At 38.1% G+C, this 14,289-nt stretch overlaps 1 protein-coding gene across 4 annotated transcripts in view; it reads left to right on the top strand.

The window, feature by feature from the left end:
- Positions 1-14,289, top strand: part of USP47 (ubiquitin specific peptidase 47) — a 58,747-nt gene that overhangs the window by 2,565 nt on the left and 41,893 nt on the right. For 3 of the 4 annotated variants that reach the window (XM_063331392.1, XM_063331391.1, XM_063331390.1), the window contains exon 2: positions 13,971-14,030. The exons of the other annotated variant lie outside the window; for it this stretch is intronic. In XM_063331392.1, coding sequence (XP_063187462.1) covers positions 13,971-14,030 — 60 coding nt within the window. The remainder of the gene's footprint in view (positions 1-13,970; positions 14,031-14,289) is intronic. 4 annotated transcript variants of the gene reach the window in all.

Below are 14,289 nucleotides of genomic sequence, written 5' to 3'. Positions count from 1 at the left end.
ATATTCCTATTATGCCTTTCTGAGCAGCTGGCGGCACAGCAGATCGTTTGGAGTTTCAGTTCTGCCCTTTAGGGGTGGATAAAGGATTACAGTTCGTGTTTTTTGTCCCTTCCCAATGGACTGAGTATAGCTTGTATAGCTCACAGTCTTGTGCTATTTCAAAGATGAAACCTGGTTGTGAACCAATGTCTGCTAAAGATGAGTACAAAACCGTATTTTTCCTTTGCATTCCAGCATAAAAGAGCAAGAAAAAATGTAATGTTTGCTTTAAGTCGATCTGGGGAATGACTAATTGTCTAAAGGAGTGGATGGGAAAAGGAGTTTGGCTCTTGTCTACGAGCGTACGTGATACTATGAGAGATAGGGTAGTAGAAGGTGTCTGTAACATTAACAGCCTCTGTTTTAAGAATGGAAAGATAGACATTAGGTTGCTTATAAGTCTTCAGTTTGTGTTTGTATGTGTATATATGTGTGTGTGTGCTAACAGGCACTCAGATTGCTGTTTTTAAAGTATATTGCGTGGATTTTTTCATAAACTTTTGGAAAGAGTAATAGCATGTTTTCATGGGTACAAAATACTAGTAGTTTCACTGCTGCACTTAGAATATCTTTTAGTAGTCTCTTATGAAAGTTTTTCTTTTGAATATTGCATAGGTTCAGCTGCATCTCTAAAGTACAGGTAATCAGAGTCTTATTATTTTCTCTTGCTCATAACTTTGGCATAAAGTTCTTTTCCATTTGGAACAGATGGTATTAAAACAGTTTCTAATAACGCAGTGTTGGATTTCTTTTTATATTAAGATTTTTTGCCCAAGTTATACAGGCGTTTACTAAATTTGTTCTTGCACCCCCACCACTGCCTAATGCTTCCCCAGCTGTTTCTGTAATTGTGTCACCAATAATTCCTTATAGTGGGGGCAGTGTTTGCTAGGTCTGGCGTTCAGGGTGAACTGGTCCACGTTCCTTTTTCTTCCCGTCCTCAATTCCTTTTCTCTCTTCGTCTGAAAGATAAGCCATTCAATTTAGTCTTCTTTTATATCCAGTAAAACAGAAGGCATTGAGAAACATACAGGACATTGCTGCGCTCTGGTAGTAAATGTTAAGTATGTTCTTTAAAAATTGCTTTGTTATTAGGTGTCAATTTTTCCCCCATTAGTCTAGTAAAACAGTAACCCCAGGGAGGGAGGGGGAATAGTATAAGTAAGAAAATAATGGAAATAAGTAGAAAATGGTGCAATTAGAAGGGAAAACAGTCTATGACTTCCAGTGTTTCTGAGAGGAAACGAGGACCTGAAATGTATTTTGGGCAAATCTACCTCAAATAGAAAATAATGAAATATTCTAATCAGCACAGAAAGTTAGATGCATGTGTTTGTTTACTGGTAATGTAAGTGAACATTACTAAGACTTTTCTTGAAAAATCAAGATGTGTCTGAACTTAGTGAGTATTGCCCAGAATTGGACAGAATATAAAAAGAATCGGTCAGAGTATAAAAAGTATGTTCTGCTATGAGGTTTTTGAAATGTCTGTGCTACCAATTAAATAAATGCTGTGCAGATACTTTCTCAACGTGTTCCAGCCTGAACTATCCAAAGTACACCTGTCAGAGTAAATAAATGTATGCTTTGTACTTACTGCCATTAAATCAAAGAAGGTAGTGTGAGTTCTCTCTCAGCTAACTTACGTGAGTCTCTTCATCCCTACACTAATGAATCCATTTTAATCTTCTGCGCCGAACAAATAAAATATGTTTCTTGATTGGTATCGCTCTAACTTCTTCATTAGAAGAGCAGGAATCTGACGAAGATGTTTTGCAATTCTGTTTAGTAAAGGGATGCTGTTATTTTCAATGCTGATGACATCCTTGTTCTTTCATTCCTCTCTATTCAGAGATTCTACAAGTGGTTACAGCTTGTGTAATTGATCAGTTTTTCCTGCTTTCCTTCTGGTGTGCTCCATTGTAAAACATAAAGGTGTGATTGTGACAAATGGAGAAACTGACTACTTCATTGACTGAGCAGATATTCTGGAAATCAAATTTAGGAAAAAAAAAAACAAAAACCAGAAAATCCATGCACAGTTCCACCAAGTCATGTTCCCTGCAAACAGACACTTTCTGAATGGTATTCAGGCAGTAATTTAGTTTGGTGAACGAGGCATGAGAGTAGAACACAAGATCTTTCCCTGCTTAGTTCAGCCACTGGGCTTCTCAGTCCTGGTTTAGTTCCCCATGCTATATTCATCTGGGTGTTTAATCTGTAGTATGAGAAAGGTGATCAGGAGAATTATCTAATAGCAGCTTGAGATAATCTGATGAAAATTTTTTTCCTAAGAGGTAGCTGGTACCTCTTAGGTAGCACTTGGTACTGGAACCTCACTCTTTAAATGCTGCTAGTTGAAGCTATACTCAGTAGAATAAATCTGACAACTATATAACATACCACTTTAATTTTTATTACTGTGGTAATACATTTTGATTATTACCACAAACAAGAAATGCAATTTTCTCTGGTGTTTTGTGGGTCACCGGTGATTAAAGTTTCTAAATCAAATGAGTACACTACTATAATCCTTAATTTTTTTGTGTAGCTACACGCTGTTTCTCAAATTAGTAATGAACTTTTTCTGAAGCTGTGAAGGAGTTCTCTGGAGGCACAGGATACTTCAAAGATCTGTCAGTGTTATGTTCTACACTGTCTTTCTTGAGCTCAGGATTTCAGTATGCAACAAAAAAGTTTCTAGTGCTTTGCTTGTTGCCATTTTTAAATAGATAAATTCCAGTAATTCTATTTTCTGTTGGTTTTAAAAACTAAGTAACTGCATACCTTTAGATCAATGTGGCCTTGTGTCATAATCTTAAAATATGAATTGTCCTACCGCAGAAATACTGATGAAAATCATGATTATCCAGCTTCCTTTTTCTGATATAATGTATTGATGTAAATATAAAGTTTAAACTTGTGGACTTAAACTTACTGAAATAGACCCGTAAATTGACTTTGTGTTACCTTTGACTTACATGTTTTAGTCTTGTCAGAATTAAACTTGGGCGGGGGGGAGGTATTATTTTAAACCTTTTCCCCAGTACATTACAATTGATACAGTAATGACTAAAATATGTACAGATGTTCATATATCCAGTTATGGCTCCACTCTTTCTCTTGCATTTGAAAATATATTGGGATTTATGTAAGAAACTAAGTGTGAAAGTTATGTCTCTAGGAAATTGAGTGATTGAGTTACATATACATATTCAGACTTTTTATTCAGTTTGATAAAGTTTTTCAGTCCTTCTGTGAACACTTAAAGCTGATGTTTTACACTTTGTCCCTTTGAGAATTAATATAGTATACCTTCATGCCAGCTGCCTGTTTAGCTTTTTGTTGGGTGTTTTGGTGGTGTTTGTTTTTTTTGTCTTGACCAAAATATTCTCAAAACAATGCCACTAGCAACTAAAGAACCAATAATTGAAAATACTAGTAAATTTTTTGTGAACTTCTGATGAAATGATAACCAACTTGATTATAGTTTCTGCCACAGTGAAGTGTGTAGTATTTTCTTTGTTTTTGCAATGTTTGGCATGTAATCAACTTGTGCTGAACAAATGGTCCTGAATAGCATTGGCAGATGAAATAACTTCTAAAAAGGACGTTGGCCATGTTCTAAAAACTTAAGGGGTAAAATCGGTAAAAAAAAAAATCACTTGATTCAGTTTAATCTTTGAGATTGTGACCACAAAGATACTTTGGGTGCTTCTGAAAAGTGACAGCAGATTATTTTTAGATTGGCAGTTCTGTGAATATCTTAGAACTGGTTACCATGCTGCAGTTCAGGTGTGTCTTCTCAGTAATCAGGTGTGATGAAAGCCTTTTAAGTAACATTCATTATGCATGAATTCCATAGGATTGGTGAATGGTCTAATTTTGAAGCTGTGTGAGAAATATACTTGATATACTACAAAAGTCTTCACTGTAGCTAATGTCTGAAAACAGATGTAAATAATGGTTTTTTTGAAGAATTCTGGCAGAGTACTGCAGAAGCTAAAGGAGTGGAAAGCAGGTATGTTTACTGATTTGTATAGGTATTGTGTTGAGATTAGTAACAATGAATGAAGGAAAATAAAAAATTAGCAAATATAGCAACTTAAAGTAGTATCTGTTTTTTTGTAAATAAAATATTTTCATCATAATTTGATGAACAAACTTGAGCATAGGAAGTTCCACCTAAACATGAGGAGGAACTTCTTTACTCTGAGGGTGGCAGAGCACTGGAACAGGCTGCCCAGAGAGGTGGTGGAGTCTCCATCTCTGGAGACATTCAAAACCCACCTGGACACCTTCCTGTGCAACCTGCTCTAGGTGACCCTGCTCTGGCAGGGGGTTGGACTAGATGATCTCCAGAGGTCCCTTCCAATCCTGTGATTCTATGATTTGGAAAAATCACCTAGGTCCTTCCTCATATCTATACCTTCTATGGAGGCATTGTGCTTCAGAGTTCTGTGATCTCCCTGGGGCCCTTTGCGGTACTGGTAGCAGATAGAGTTTATGCCCGTGCTTTATGGGTGCTTACCTTCTTAACTGTTATCCTTCATTCTCTGCGATGTTGGTAGAGAACTACACAAAGAATCCCTGCAGACTCACCTTGTTATTCAGCTTCTCTTCAGCCTTCTGCAGCAACAGGTGGACAGTTTAAAATTAGAGAGTTATTAAAGAGTTAAAAATTAGCCCTGTATTTACATCTTTTCACAGAATCGTAGGGTTGGAAGGGACCTCTGGAGATCATCTAGTCCAACCCCCCTGCCAGAGCAGGTTGCAAAGGGATGTGTCCAGGTGGGTTTTGAATGTCTCCGGAGACGGAAACTCCACCATCTCTCTGGCCAGCCTGTTCCAGTGCTCTGCCACCCTCAGAGTAAAGAAGTTCCTCCTCATGTTTAGGTGGAACTTCCTATGCTCAAGTGTGTGCCTGTTACCTCTTGTCCTGTCCCTGGGCACCACTGAAAAGAGCCTGGCCCCATCTTCCCGACACCCATCCTTTAAGTATTTATAAGCATTGGTAAGATCCCCCCTCAGTTGTCTTTCTTCCAGACTGAAAAGACCCAAATCCCTCAGCCTGCCTTCATAAGAGAGATGTTCGAGTCCCCTCATCATCTTGGTAGCTCTCTGCTGCACCCTCTCCAGCAGTTCCCTGTCCCTCTTGAAGCAGGGAGCCCAGAACTGGACACAGTACTCCAGGTGCGGCCTCACCAAGGCAGAGTAGAGGGGGAGGATGACCTCCCTCGACCTGCTGGCCACACTCTTCTTGATGCAGCCCAGGATGCCATTGGCCTCTTGGCCACAAGGGCACATTGCTGACTCATGGTCATCCCGTTGTCCACCAGGACTCCCAGGTCTCTTTCAGCTGAGCTGCTCTCCAGCAGGTCAGCCCCCAACCTGTACTGGTGCATGGGGTTATTCCTCCCCAGGGGCAGCACCCTGCGCTTGCCCTTGTTGAATTTCATAAGGTTCCTCTCTGCCCAACTCTCCAGCCTGTCCAGGTCTCTCTGGCAGTACAGCTGTCTGGTGTGTCAGCCACTGCGCCCCCCCGCCCCAGGCTTTCTGTCATCAGCAAACTTGCTGAGGGTGCACTCTATCCCCTCATCCAGGTCATTGATGAATATATTGAACAGGACTGGACCCAGTACTGACCCCTGGGGAACACCACTTGTCACTGATCTCCAACTAGACTCTGTGCCCCTAATCATGACCCTCTGAACTCTGTCTTTCAACCAGTTATCTATCCACCTTACTGTCCATTCATCTGGCCCACTCTTCCTAAGCTTCCCTGTGAGGTTGTTGTGGGAGACCGTGTTGAACGCCTTGCTGAAGTGAAGGTAGACAACATCCACTGCCCTCCCCTCATCTATCCATCCAGTCATGCCATCATAGAAGGCTATCAGATTAGTCAGACGTGATTTCCCCTTGGTGAATCCATGTTGAGTACTTCTGATAGCTTTCTTTCCCTCCGCGTGCCTTGAGATGATGCCCAGAATGAGCTGTTCCATCATCTTTCCAGGGACGGAGGTGAGGCTGACCGGCCTGTAGTTCCCCGGCTTCTCCTTCTTGCCCTTTTTGAAGACTGGAGTTTTTAATCTCTAAACTGTGCAAAAAATTAATTTTTTAGTATACCTGTCTGTTGGTGATTTTGTAATGAAGTAAGCCTTCATTTCAAAATTGTCCAAAAAGAGAAAACTCTTCTTATTATTTTTGCTCAGACTCTTAATTTGTTTTTAATGCTAACATTGCATTTGTAACAATCCAGTAGAAAGCCTTTTAGAATATTATCAGCATAGGAAAATGTTTAAATAAAGTTCATGGTAGTTCTGTACTTGAAGGAGTGGAGGGCAAGTGTGAATGCACGTCTATTGCTCCTGTGACTCCATAGGAAGCACATATTGTGATTATAGGTTAATATATAAAAGTGTAATAAGTATCTTGTGTTGTTCTTGCATTCCCTTTTCTCAGATTTTTTTTTTTTTTGAAAGAAAAACAAGGAGCATGGTGATTAAGAAGGTGGAGACAAGATGCAAACAAAAGGAAGCTATATAAAGATGAGGCTGTTTCAAATCTGAGTGTAAAGTTTGTACTTTAATGAACGTATGGTGGCAGATAGTTTGCAAATAGAACTTCATTTACATTTAATTCTCACAATTATTTTAGTCTGGTTACAAAAACCTTTGGAAATGAAATAATTCAGGGTTATATGATCAGCTAAAATTATAACCTTTAAGACTAAGAGAGTGAAATACTCAAATGTCCAGTGGTTAAGAGAGAACTATTTAGATTTTAAAACTCAGTCTGTTACTACTGTGGATGTATTTTGTGTTACCCCTTAATTTAATAACAGGAAACTTTGTTAGAGTTCTTGTGTCATCTGTAGGCATGACCAGGAAATATTTGTACTCTTTCATTATTGACAGTTGCTATGTTTGATTTTTCTAAGGGAAGTAATTAATCTTGAACCACCTTAATTGACCATATTTAAAAGACCATTAGGAGATAACTGTAAGACGACTGGTTCTTCAAGGCATTCTTAAGTAAAACATATTTAAAGTATTGTAGAGTACATAACTTAGATGGAAAAAAGCCTCTGTAAAACTGAAAAGTAAATGTTTTGATCTCTAGTTCAGTCGTCCCCAGACACTTTCCCCCTGCCATATTGTTTTCTATAGTCTTTTGAACACCCTGGATACAGGTACTTATCTCTGGCCCCATACCAACTTTTTCTGGTTGTCATTTCTATTCTTTTATAAATGCTTTTTACAAATGACCCAGTAATCCACAATAGTAGCAACAAACTCTCAAAGGTAAATGCTAGCCTTATAATATAACATACTCTCTATTTCTGAGGCATAGTGTTATTTTTGGACATGTTTAGAAAGTTGGAAGTATTAGACTTTGAAGTGTGTATCTATTATAAAAATAATTCTTCCATATGCATTTTACAGGAGTGACAGTTAACAGCTGGCATGCAACGCTATTTCAGTGAGGCGGCAAACGCTTTTGTTAATGTTTTTTATTAAAATTTTTTTACTAGAGAAGCGTTTCTGAGGAGGTGGTCTTTGAAAACAACAAATGAATCCATGATCTACATGAGGCAGAGAAGGGGGTGAAACTGCTACCCCCTTTTCCAAAAAGAATGAGATCACAGAGGCCCTGCTACAGAATTTTGTTTTGTATCTCTTGTCCTCCTTTCTCATTGGGTCCTCCACCATGGGAGAGCATTCTTACAGTTCACTTAGCCAGGGCCATTAGTCTCAGTATGGCCTCAGCCGCCTTCTGTGATCTCCAGCAGTTATCCTGTATCTACAGACAGCTGGAAAACAGCATGAGCATGGGGTGAAGGCAAAAGCAATAGGATTGCTGCAGTAATGACACTTTTTGCTCTTCTAGGCCATTCAGGGTAGAAGGGGGAGTTACTCCTCTTGTCCTGTGAGCAGCAGGATCATTCACAGAGACTCATACCTGAGGATGGAGGGTGTCATTTTAACCTTTCAGGATAACAAGTTAGTATATCCAGTTGGTGTTGGTATTAAGTAATTTAAGTACTACTACATATAATACATGCATTTAAAATACTACTACAACTCTGCTGGTACCTTTATATCACTTGGTCCATTTCCAGGAGAGTTAAGGATTCTGTAGAGAAGCTAGAGGGCTGACTCGGGTTAAAGTTAACGCACTGAAAAACCAACCAGAAATGATTAATTTTAAGAAGGATTAGCTATCTAAGCCTGCTCAACATGTAACTGCATGACCATTTGTACCAGCACAAGAAAGGGGACAGTGTGGGGGTGGAAATAAGCAGGTGGGAGCAAGACTGCTGCTTCTGGCAGCAGTTGCTGCTTTTCAAGCTTTTAACTGCTTGTATAACTGAAGCATTGCTGTGTTCAAAGTTTTTAGGCTGGCATGTGTGTGTGAAGTGTTTTTTAGCGTACTGTAAATTCTGTGTTGAGTTTTCAACGTAGATGGGTGTGTTCATATTATTGTATAAGGGCATCATAATTATTTTTAATTGCATTAGTCTTAATGAGGTATCTCATTCAGGCATCAATTTCATTCTGTTAAAGTATATCAAATACTATGAGAGGAAAGCATAGCTAAATGCCATAGATTGAAGTAGATAGTAGTAGGTAGTATAACCAAGGACATAATGCTGCAAATGCGTTTAAGTGAAGCAGTTTGTGTGAACTGAAATAGATAAGTGCTCACAAGGTTGAAATGGGAGTTCAAGCTTTGTAATGGGGAACATAAATGGACTAGCCCCTATGTGGTTTTTAAGAGTCTCAGATTTCTACTCTGACAATTTTCTAAAATATTTTGTCGATTTTTATTGACTCTCCTTTCCTTGCACTGTCTTCGAAGTCTCTCTGACTGTAACTTTGGAGACAGGGAAGTTGTTTGAAATCTTTGTGATCCGTCAGAGGTGAATGGGTATTAAAAGTTGATAAGCAATGAGGATAATAACACAAAAAATAAAGCCACATTTCAGTTATGCCGAATTAAAACAATAATGATACTTCTTTCAAGACTATTTTTTTTAATTGCCCTGTTGTGTGTTAGCCCTGGTAGGCAGCTAAGTGGCATGCAGCCACTCGCTCACTTCCCACTCCCAGTGGGACAGAGGAAGAGGAAGAGTAAAAGCAAGAAAACTTGGTGTGAAGGCAAAATTGTCTAATAAGTGAAGGAGAAGTGGAAGAATAGAGGGGGGAAAAACCCAATACAAGGGATGCTAAGGCAATCGCTCACTACGTCCTATGGGTACGTGAATGCCCAGACAATGGCAAAGATGGAACCTAACTAAACTCCCTCTTTTCCCTTTTGTTGCTGAGCAAGGCGTTACATGGCCTGGAATATCTCTTTGGTTAGTTTAGGCCATCTGCCTTGTTGTGTCCCCTCCCAGCCTCTTGTGCACCCCCAGTCTGTTCACTGGGGGGCAGAGTGAGAATTGGAGAAGGCCTTGATGCTGTGCAAACACTGTTCAGCAAGAGCTAAACCATTACTGTGTTATCAGCATTTTTTCAGTCACAAATCTAAAACACAGGACCTTAGGAGCGGCTATGAAGACAATTACCTCTACCACAGCCTGGCCCAGTGCACACCCTTTTGGTAATTTTCCTTCCTATTTTCCAGTCTTGGTCCTAGGCCTGAGGATAGGCGGAAAGGACTGCCCTAAGTCTTGTGAATCCTTGATATCCCATCCCAGGAAAAAATAAAGAAGGGAGAGAGCAAGGTTTCAGTAATTAGGAAAGTGGTCAGAATCAGCATATATATTCTTGAGTGTGGATGACATTTTAGTCTCAGTATGAAGTATTTTTTTCCTCGCTAGTAATGGGACAGAAAACCTCTGTTTCACTAGCTTCAAAGCACAGTTGGATTTTGCCTGAAGTCTGTCCAGGTATAATGAAGAATTTGAAGTTGAGGATAAAGTATGTTACTCAGGTGCTCATAAACCTGATACCACAAAGTCAGTCAGTCAGATTCAAAATAAAATGATTGTGTCTAAAGGTTGTTCAGAATTATTTTGCCTCGGGAAACGTTCCAACACAAGATATATCAAAGACAACAGTTCAAAATGATTCTGTTTATTGAGACCTCCTGGGATCAGTGTTTAGAAAAAGTGTATTGTTTGCCACATGTGTACTGTAAAATACTCCTTTATAGAGTATGTTTTGGTTCAGGCATTTGTAACAATTCTAAGTGCACTGTTTCCTCATTAACTCAAACTAGGCTGCGGTGAGGCACCAGTGTTGAGTAACAACTCGCAGTCCTCGGACAGAATTAGTCTAGTAAACTGTCTTTCAAAAAGAAGTTGCTTCTTTCCTCTAAAATAAAGCCAAATGTGAGTCCGACTTCTCTTTTCTTCAGTAGATGAGTAACCACAGCAGTGTCCAAAGCAATGGAGACCACCTGCTCAGTGCTCTGCTCATTCTGAGGATCTTTATCGTCCCTTTTTTCCGTCCCGGGGGAGTGACCTGCTCACCTGGCAATTTCAAGGAAGCTGGCCTTAGAAAAAGAGCTTTGCTGGGCTGGGGAACGCATGGAGTGTGACTAGCCCAGCTGGGGAGAGAAGGGAGTTGTGGGCTGTAAGAACTCTGAAGTCCATTGTTCAAAATGCGCAGGGTAGAGACAGTTTTTAGAGTGGAGATGGTAACCTAGCTCCCTGATTATTCTTCCCTCAATTGCTGTATATTTGCAGGGTCTTTAGCCTTTACATTTTGTGCAGAATGCAATGTTGTCAGCATGTATCCAGTGTAGTGTTTAATGGGTTGGAATTGGGAAAGGAATTCCTGAAATATAGTTGTGGTTTCTCAAGGAGACGGTTTGATAGCAATTTGTATTTGTCATAGCTGGGAAAGAGTTGAAACAAACTTTTGTTCAGTTGAACTGCAATTAAGGTCTGAATGTTTCTATGCAATGATACTTCAGAAGTAAAATGTGTAAGTGTAGACTACTTTTTTTTGTGATTGAAGCTACCAAATTTCACTTTATACTTGTAATTGCTGGAAATGCCGTGCCCAGTCAGTTACACAAACTTGGAACGTATACCCCAAAGTTTGACCAGCAGTAATGTAATAGGCAGTAGTCACTTGTGTGCGTTTCATATGGTAGTCTTAAGTTGCTGAAGCTACATGAAGTTTGAGAACTGCTGTCTTAGGCTTAATCATCCAAGTCATTTTGTGAATGTAAGCATGATGTCTGTCATTGCCACTTGCTACTGATCTCTTTGTCTTTCCTCTGTATTGCAGTGATTTTTGAGAATTATTTATAGGGTGTGGACGTGTAGGAAGTTCTCTACTGGTGATCATTTGAAGTCTCAATAGGCTATTAACTTTACTTGGCAGTCAAACTTCACACATCTGTTATTTAAACCCTTGACTTAAAACTTGTGATTTTACTTACAGATTCATGCTGTCTATATTTTTGCCTGTTGGAAATACTGGAATTTGGAAACCTTGGGTAGAATCTACATGAAGCTTGAGTTTAGCTTTAGGTTTCACTTTCAGTCTGTAGGAATAATAATATAAAAGAACTGAAGCAGGAGTTAGTCTTGGGAGAATCTTCTTAAAATATGTTTGTATTGGTTTGTCCTCATAAGGTTAATAAAATGCTACTATAGAATTTCAATGAATTTAGTGGTTCAAAGCTGAAAAATAGCAGGCCACATCTAAATGCGGTGCTAAAACCACTACAGTTTTACATTTGAATATTGTTTGTGATAGATCTAGTAACACTAATATTTTTGTTATTCTTATTTTCAACAAATACAAAACCTATATGGTCGAAGCTAGTGTCTCAGTCTTGCAGATGGCACTAATAGCAATGCTTCTTTTGTTAGTATATACAGAATTACAGCTTGAATTACTTCAGTGCTACAATATGCTTTCTGCGCTGCAACTTGCAGATGCAGATCTTTCATGTAAAAAAGATGAAATATTTTTTAGAAAGGTACATGAGGTAAATGCTTATGTACAGTGGTGCTCTAGAATATCCACCTGTGTCAGACCTGTGTGTTGATTGCATATTTGTATTATAAAGAGTCTTTTGCAAGTTTGGTCTAATACATAGTCAGAAATTTTCTACCTGCAGGTTTGGGAATGCCATCTCCTTTCTAGAAATGGAAGAGTGTAAAAGATGGAGTGACTTGGGATGAAAGTATAGTGTTTCAATATTTTTAAAACGTTAACATTTGAAATTACAATTTAATTCAAATTTTATTTATTTCTAAAATTCCTAAACATCATATAAACAGTATAATGTTTAAATTTGATTTGTTTGATGTTTTATGTGGAATATTGCAAATCAACTTTTGCCATTCGGAATTTGTTTAGAGTTGAAGTAACTCTTGAAAATCTTCTAGCAGTCCTTTTCTGAGCAATAAAGAGCTGAGAACCCAGCATAAGAGAATTCTTGTAAAAGATGTAAGCTATAGATATTTGTGTTCAGATCAGGTGATGCCTGGAGCCTGTCCTCCCCTTCCACCCTCCACTGCATACCAAGTAAAGTAGCGCACTAGAAAATTACATGCACCTTTGTGTAAACTGGACTTGACTTGCCTGTCTGTGGAGAGAAAGGAATTCAGGCTAAAGTAAGGGCTCTTTGGAGACACAGATTAGGAGGAAAATTGGAAGGTTTAAGTCTTCAGCTCAGGGCAATATACTGGTGATGATCATAATATTATAAATGAGCCATTTCAAAATTGTGCTCTCTATTAACCTTTAAGTCACTTTAGCAAAGTGTATGTAACTTTTAATTGAGAGCAGGTAAAGCTAGTAAGTAACAAAACATTTAAATTGTGGTGGTGGTGTTTGTTCTCTGGTTTGTCTTTGGTTTTTTTATTATTTTGTTTTTAAAACCTCTGTTAAATCTGAAATGACAAACTGTGTAAAGAAAACACTTGCTAGATACAATTACTAATCTTGGATTATTAGAACTTCAAAACCAGAACTTCAGTTCTCTGTATGTAAAGAAAGAAATGTCGCCTTACGTGTCATCCTGCTGAGAAATTAAATGCAGTGGTCTAATGTAGGCTATTTTTGTAAGTGGGGCGAATAGGGCAAGTCAGTAAAGATTATGTCAGTATTTCATGTTTTGATAATCTTGACTGAGGGCGCAGTTGAAGAAATTTGGAAAAGAGCAATGATGTTTTTAGCATCTTCCTTCTCACTTCCTGTTTTTCCTCTCTGGAAAAATACAGAGTGCAATGCTTCGGATTCAGAAACTAGTTAATTTGATGTTTGTCCATAATGAAAAACCAGTTTTGTACAGGTGATGTTTTTTGTTGCATTTTGATGGTAAAACAGAGATACTAAGTCAAGCTTTAAGTGTTAGGAACAAGAATAGTCAGTAACTTCATCTCCTTGTATCTTTGGCTGAATACTTCAAAATGAGTTCATATTAATAAAAACTTCCCTACAGGAAATAATTTATGCATGAAGGAACAGTTTCATGTGAAACTGGATAGCTTCATAATTTATAAATACAATAGTGAACTGGATTGTAGGGTTATATGATAATATTGCACTTGAGCCATTTGAGGCAAAAAGTTTGCCCATGTCTGGAGGGTTTTTTTAATGTAATGAAGGAATTTGTTAGTATGAACTTATATCTTGAATTTTTGTTTACATTTTCGTATCCGCTCTCTTTTTTACTTTATGAAATGTAGTCTGTCACTACAACTTAACATTTTGTGTAACACTACTTCTATGATAATTTAAATGTTAAAATAGTGTACAGTGGGCTTCATGTTAACAGCGAATTTGTTAAAATATTTGGGGGCTATTCCTTTTAAAGTTAATAATCTTATATAATAATCTTATATATAAAAAATTACTATATATATAAAATATACTATAAAGCTTACTTTATGCAAAAAATTAAATTTACTATTGTAAAGAATTATGACTTGTTAATTTTGTTTTTATATACTATAGGATATGTTTTGGAGTTGCAGACAAAGTATCTTTGCTGAAATGAAGAAGAAATTTTCACAGGTAGACAGACAAAATCGACTTTATCAAATGATAACCATGATACGTAGTAACAGCATGATGCTGTTTGTAGCTTTTGTTTATTTCTTAACGTGAGCATGAGCTGTTGAATTGCTTGTGCATGTTCTTGAATACAAAGATTATGTATGTATTAAATGCAGTCTTAACAGCAGAAGCTTCAAACCGAGTATGTGTTTACATGCTTTTGCACTGGTGTGTGCATTTTTGGCTCTCTGTAGCTTTTCATAGAAAAATGGAATTG

Source organism: Chroicocephalus ridibundus, chromosome 4, assembly GCF_963924245.1.
Source record: "Chroicocephalus ridibundus chromosome 4, bChrRid1.1, whole genome shotgun sequence".
In the NCBI taxonomy this organism is placed as follows: Eukaryota; Metazoa; Chordata; class Aves; order Charadriiformes; family Laridae; genus Chroicocephalus; species Chroicocephalus ridibundus.
The sequence above is the reverse complement of the archived record's forward strand: the minus strand, read 5'-3'. Positions and strand labels throughout refer to the sequence as shown.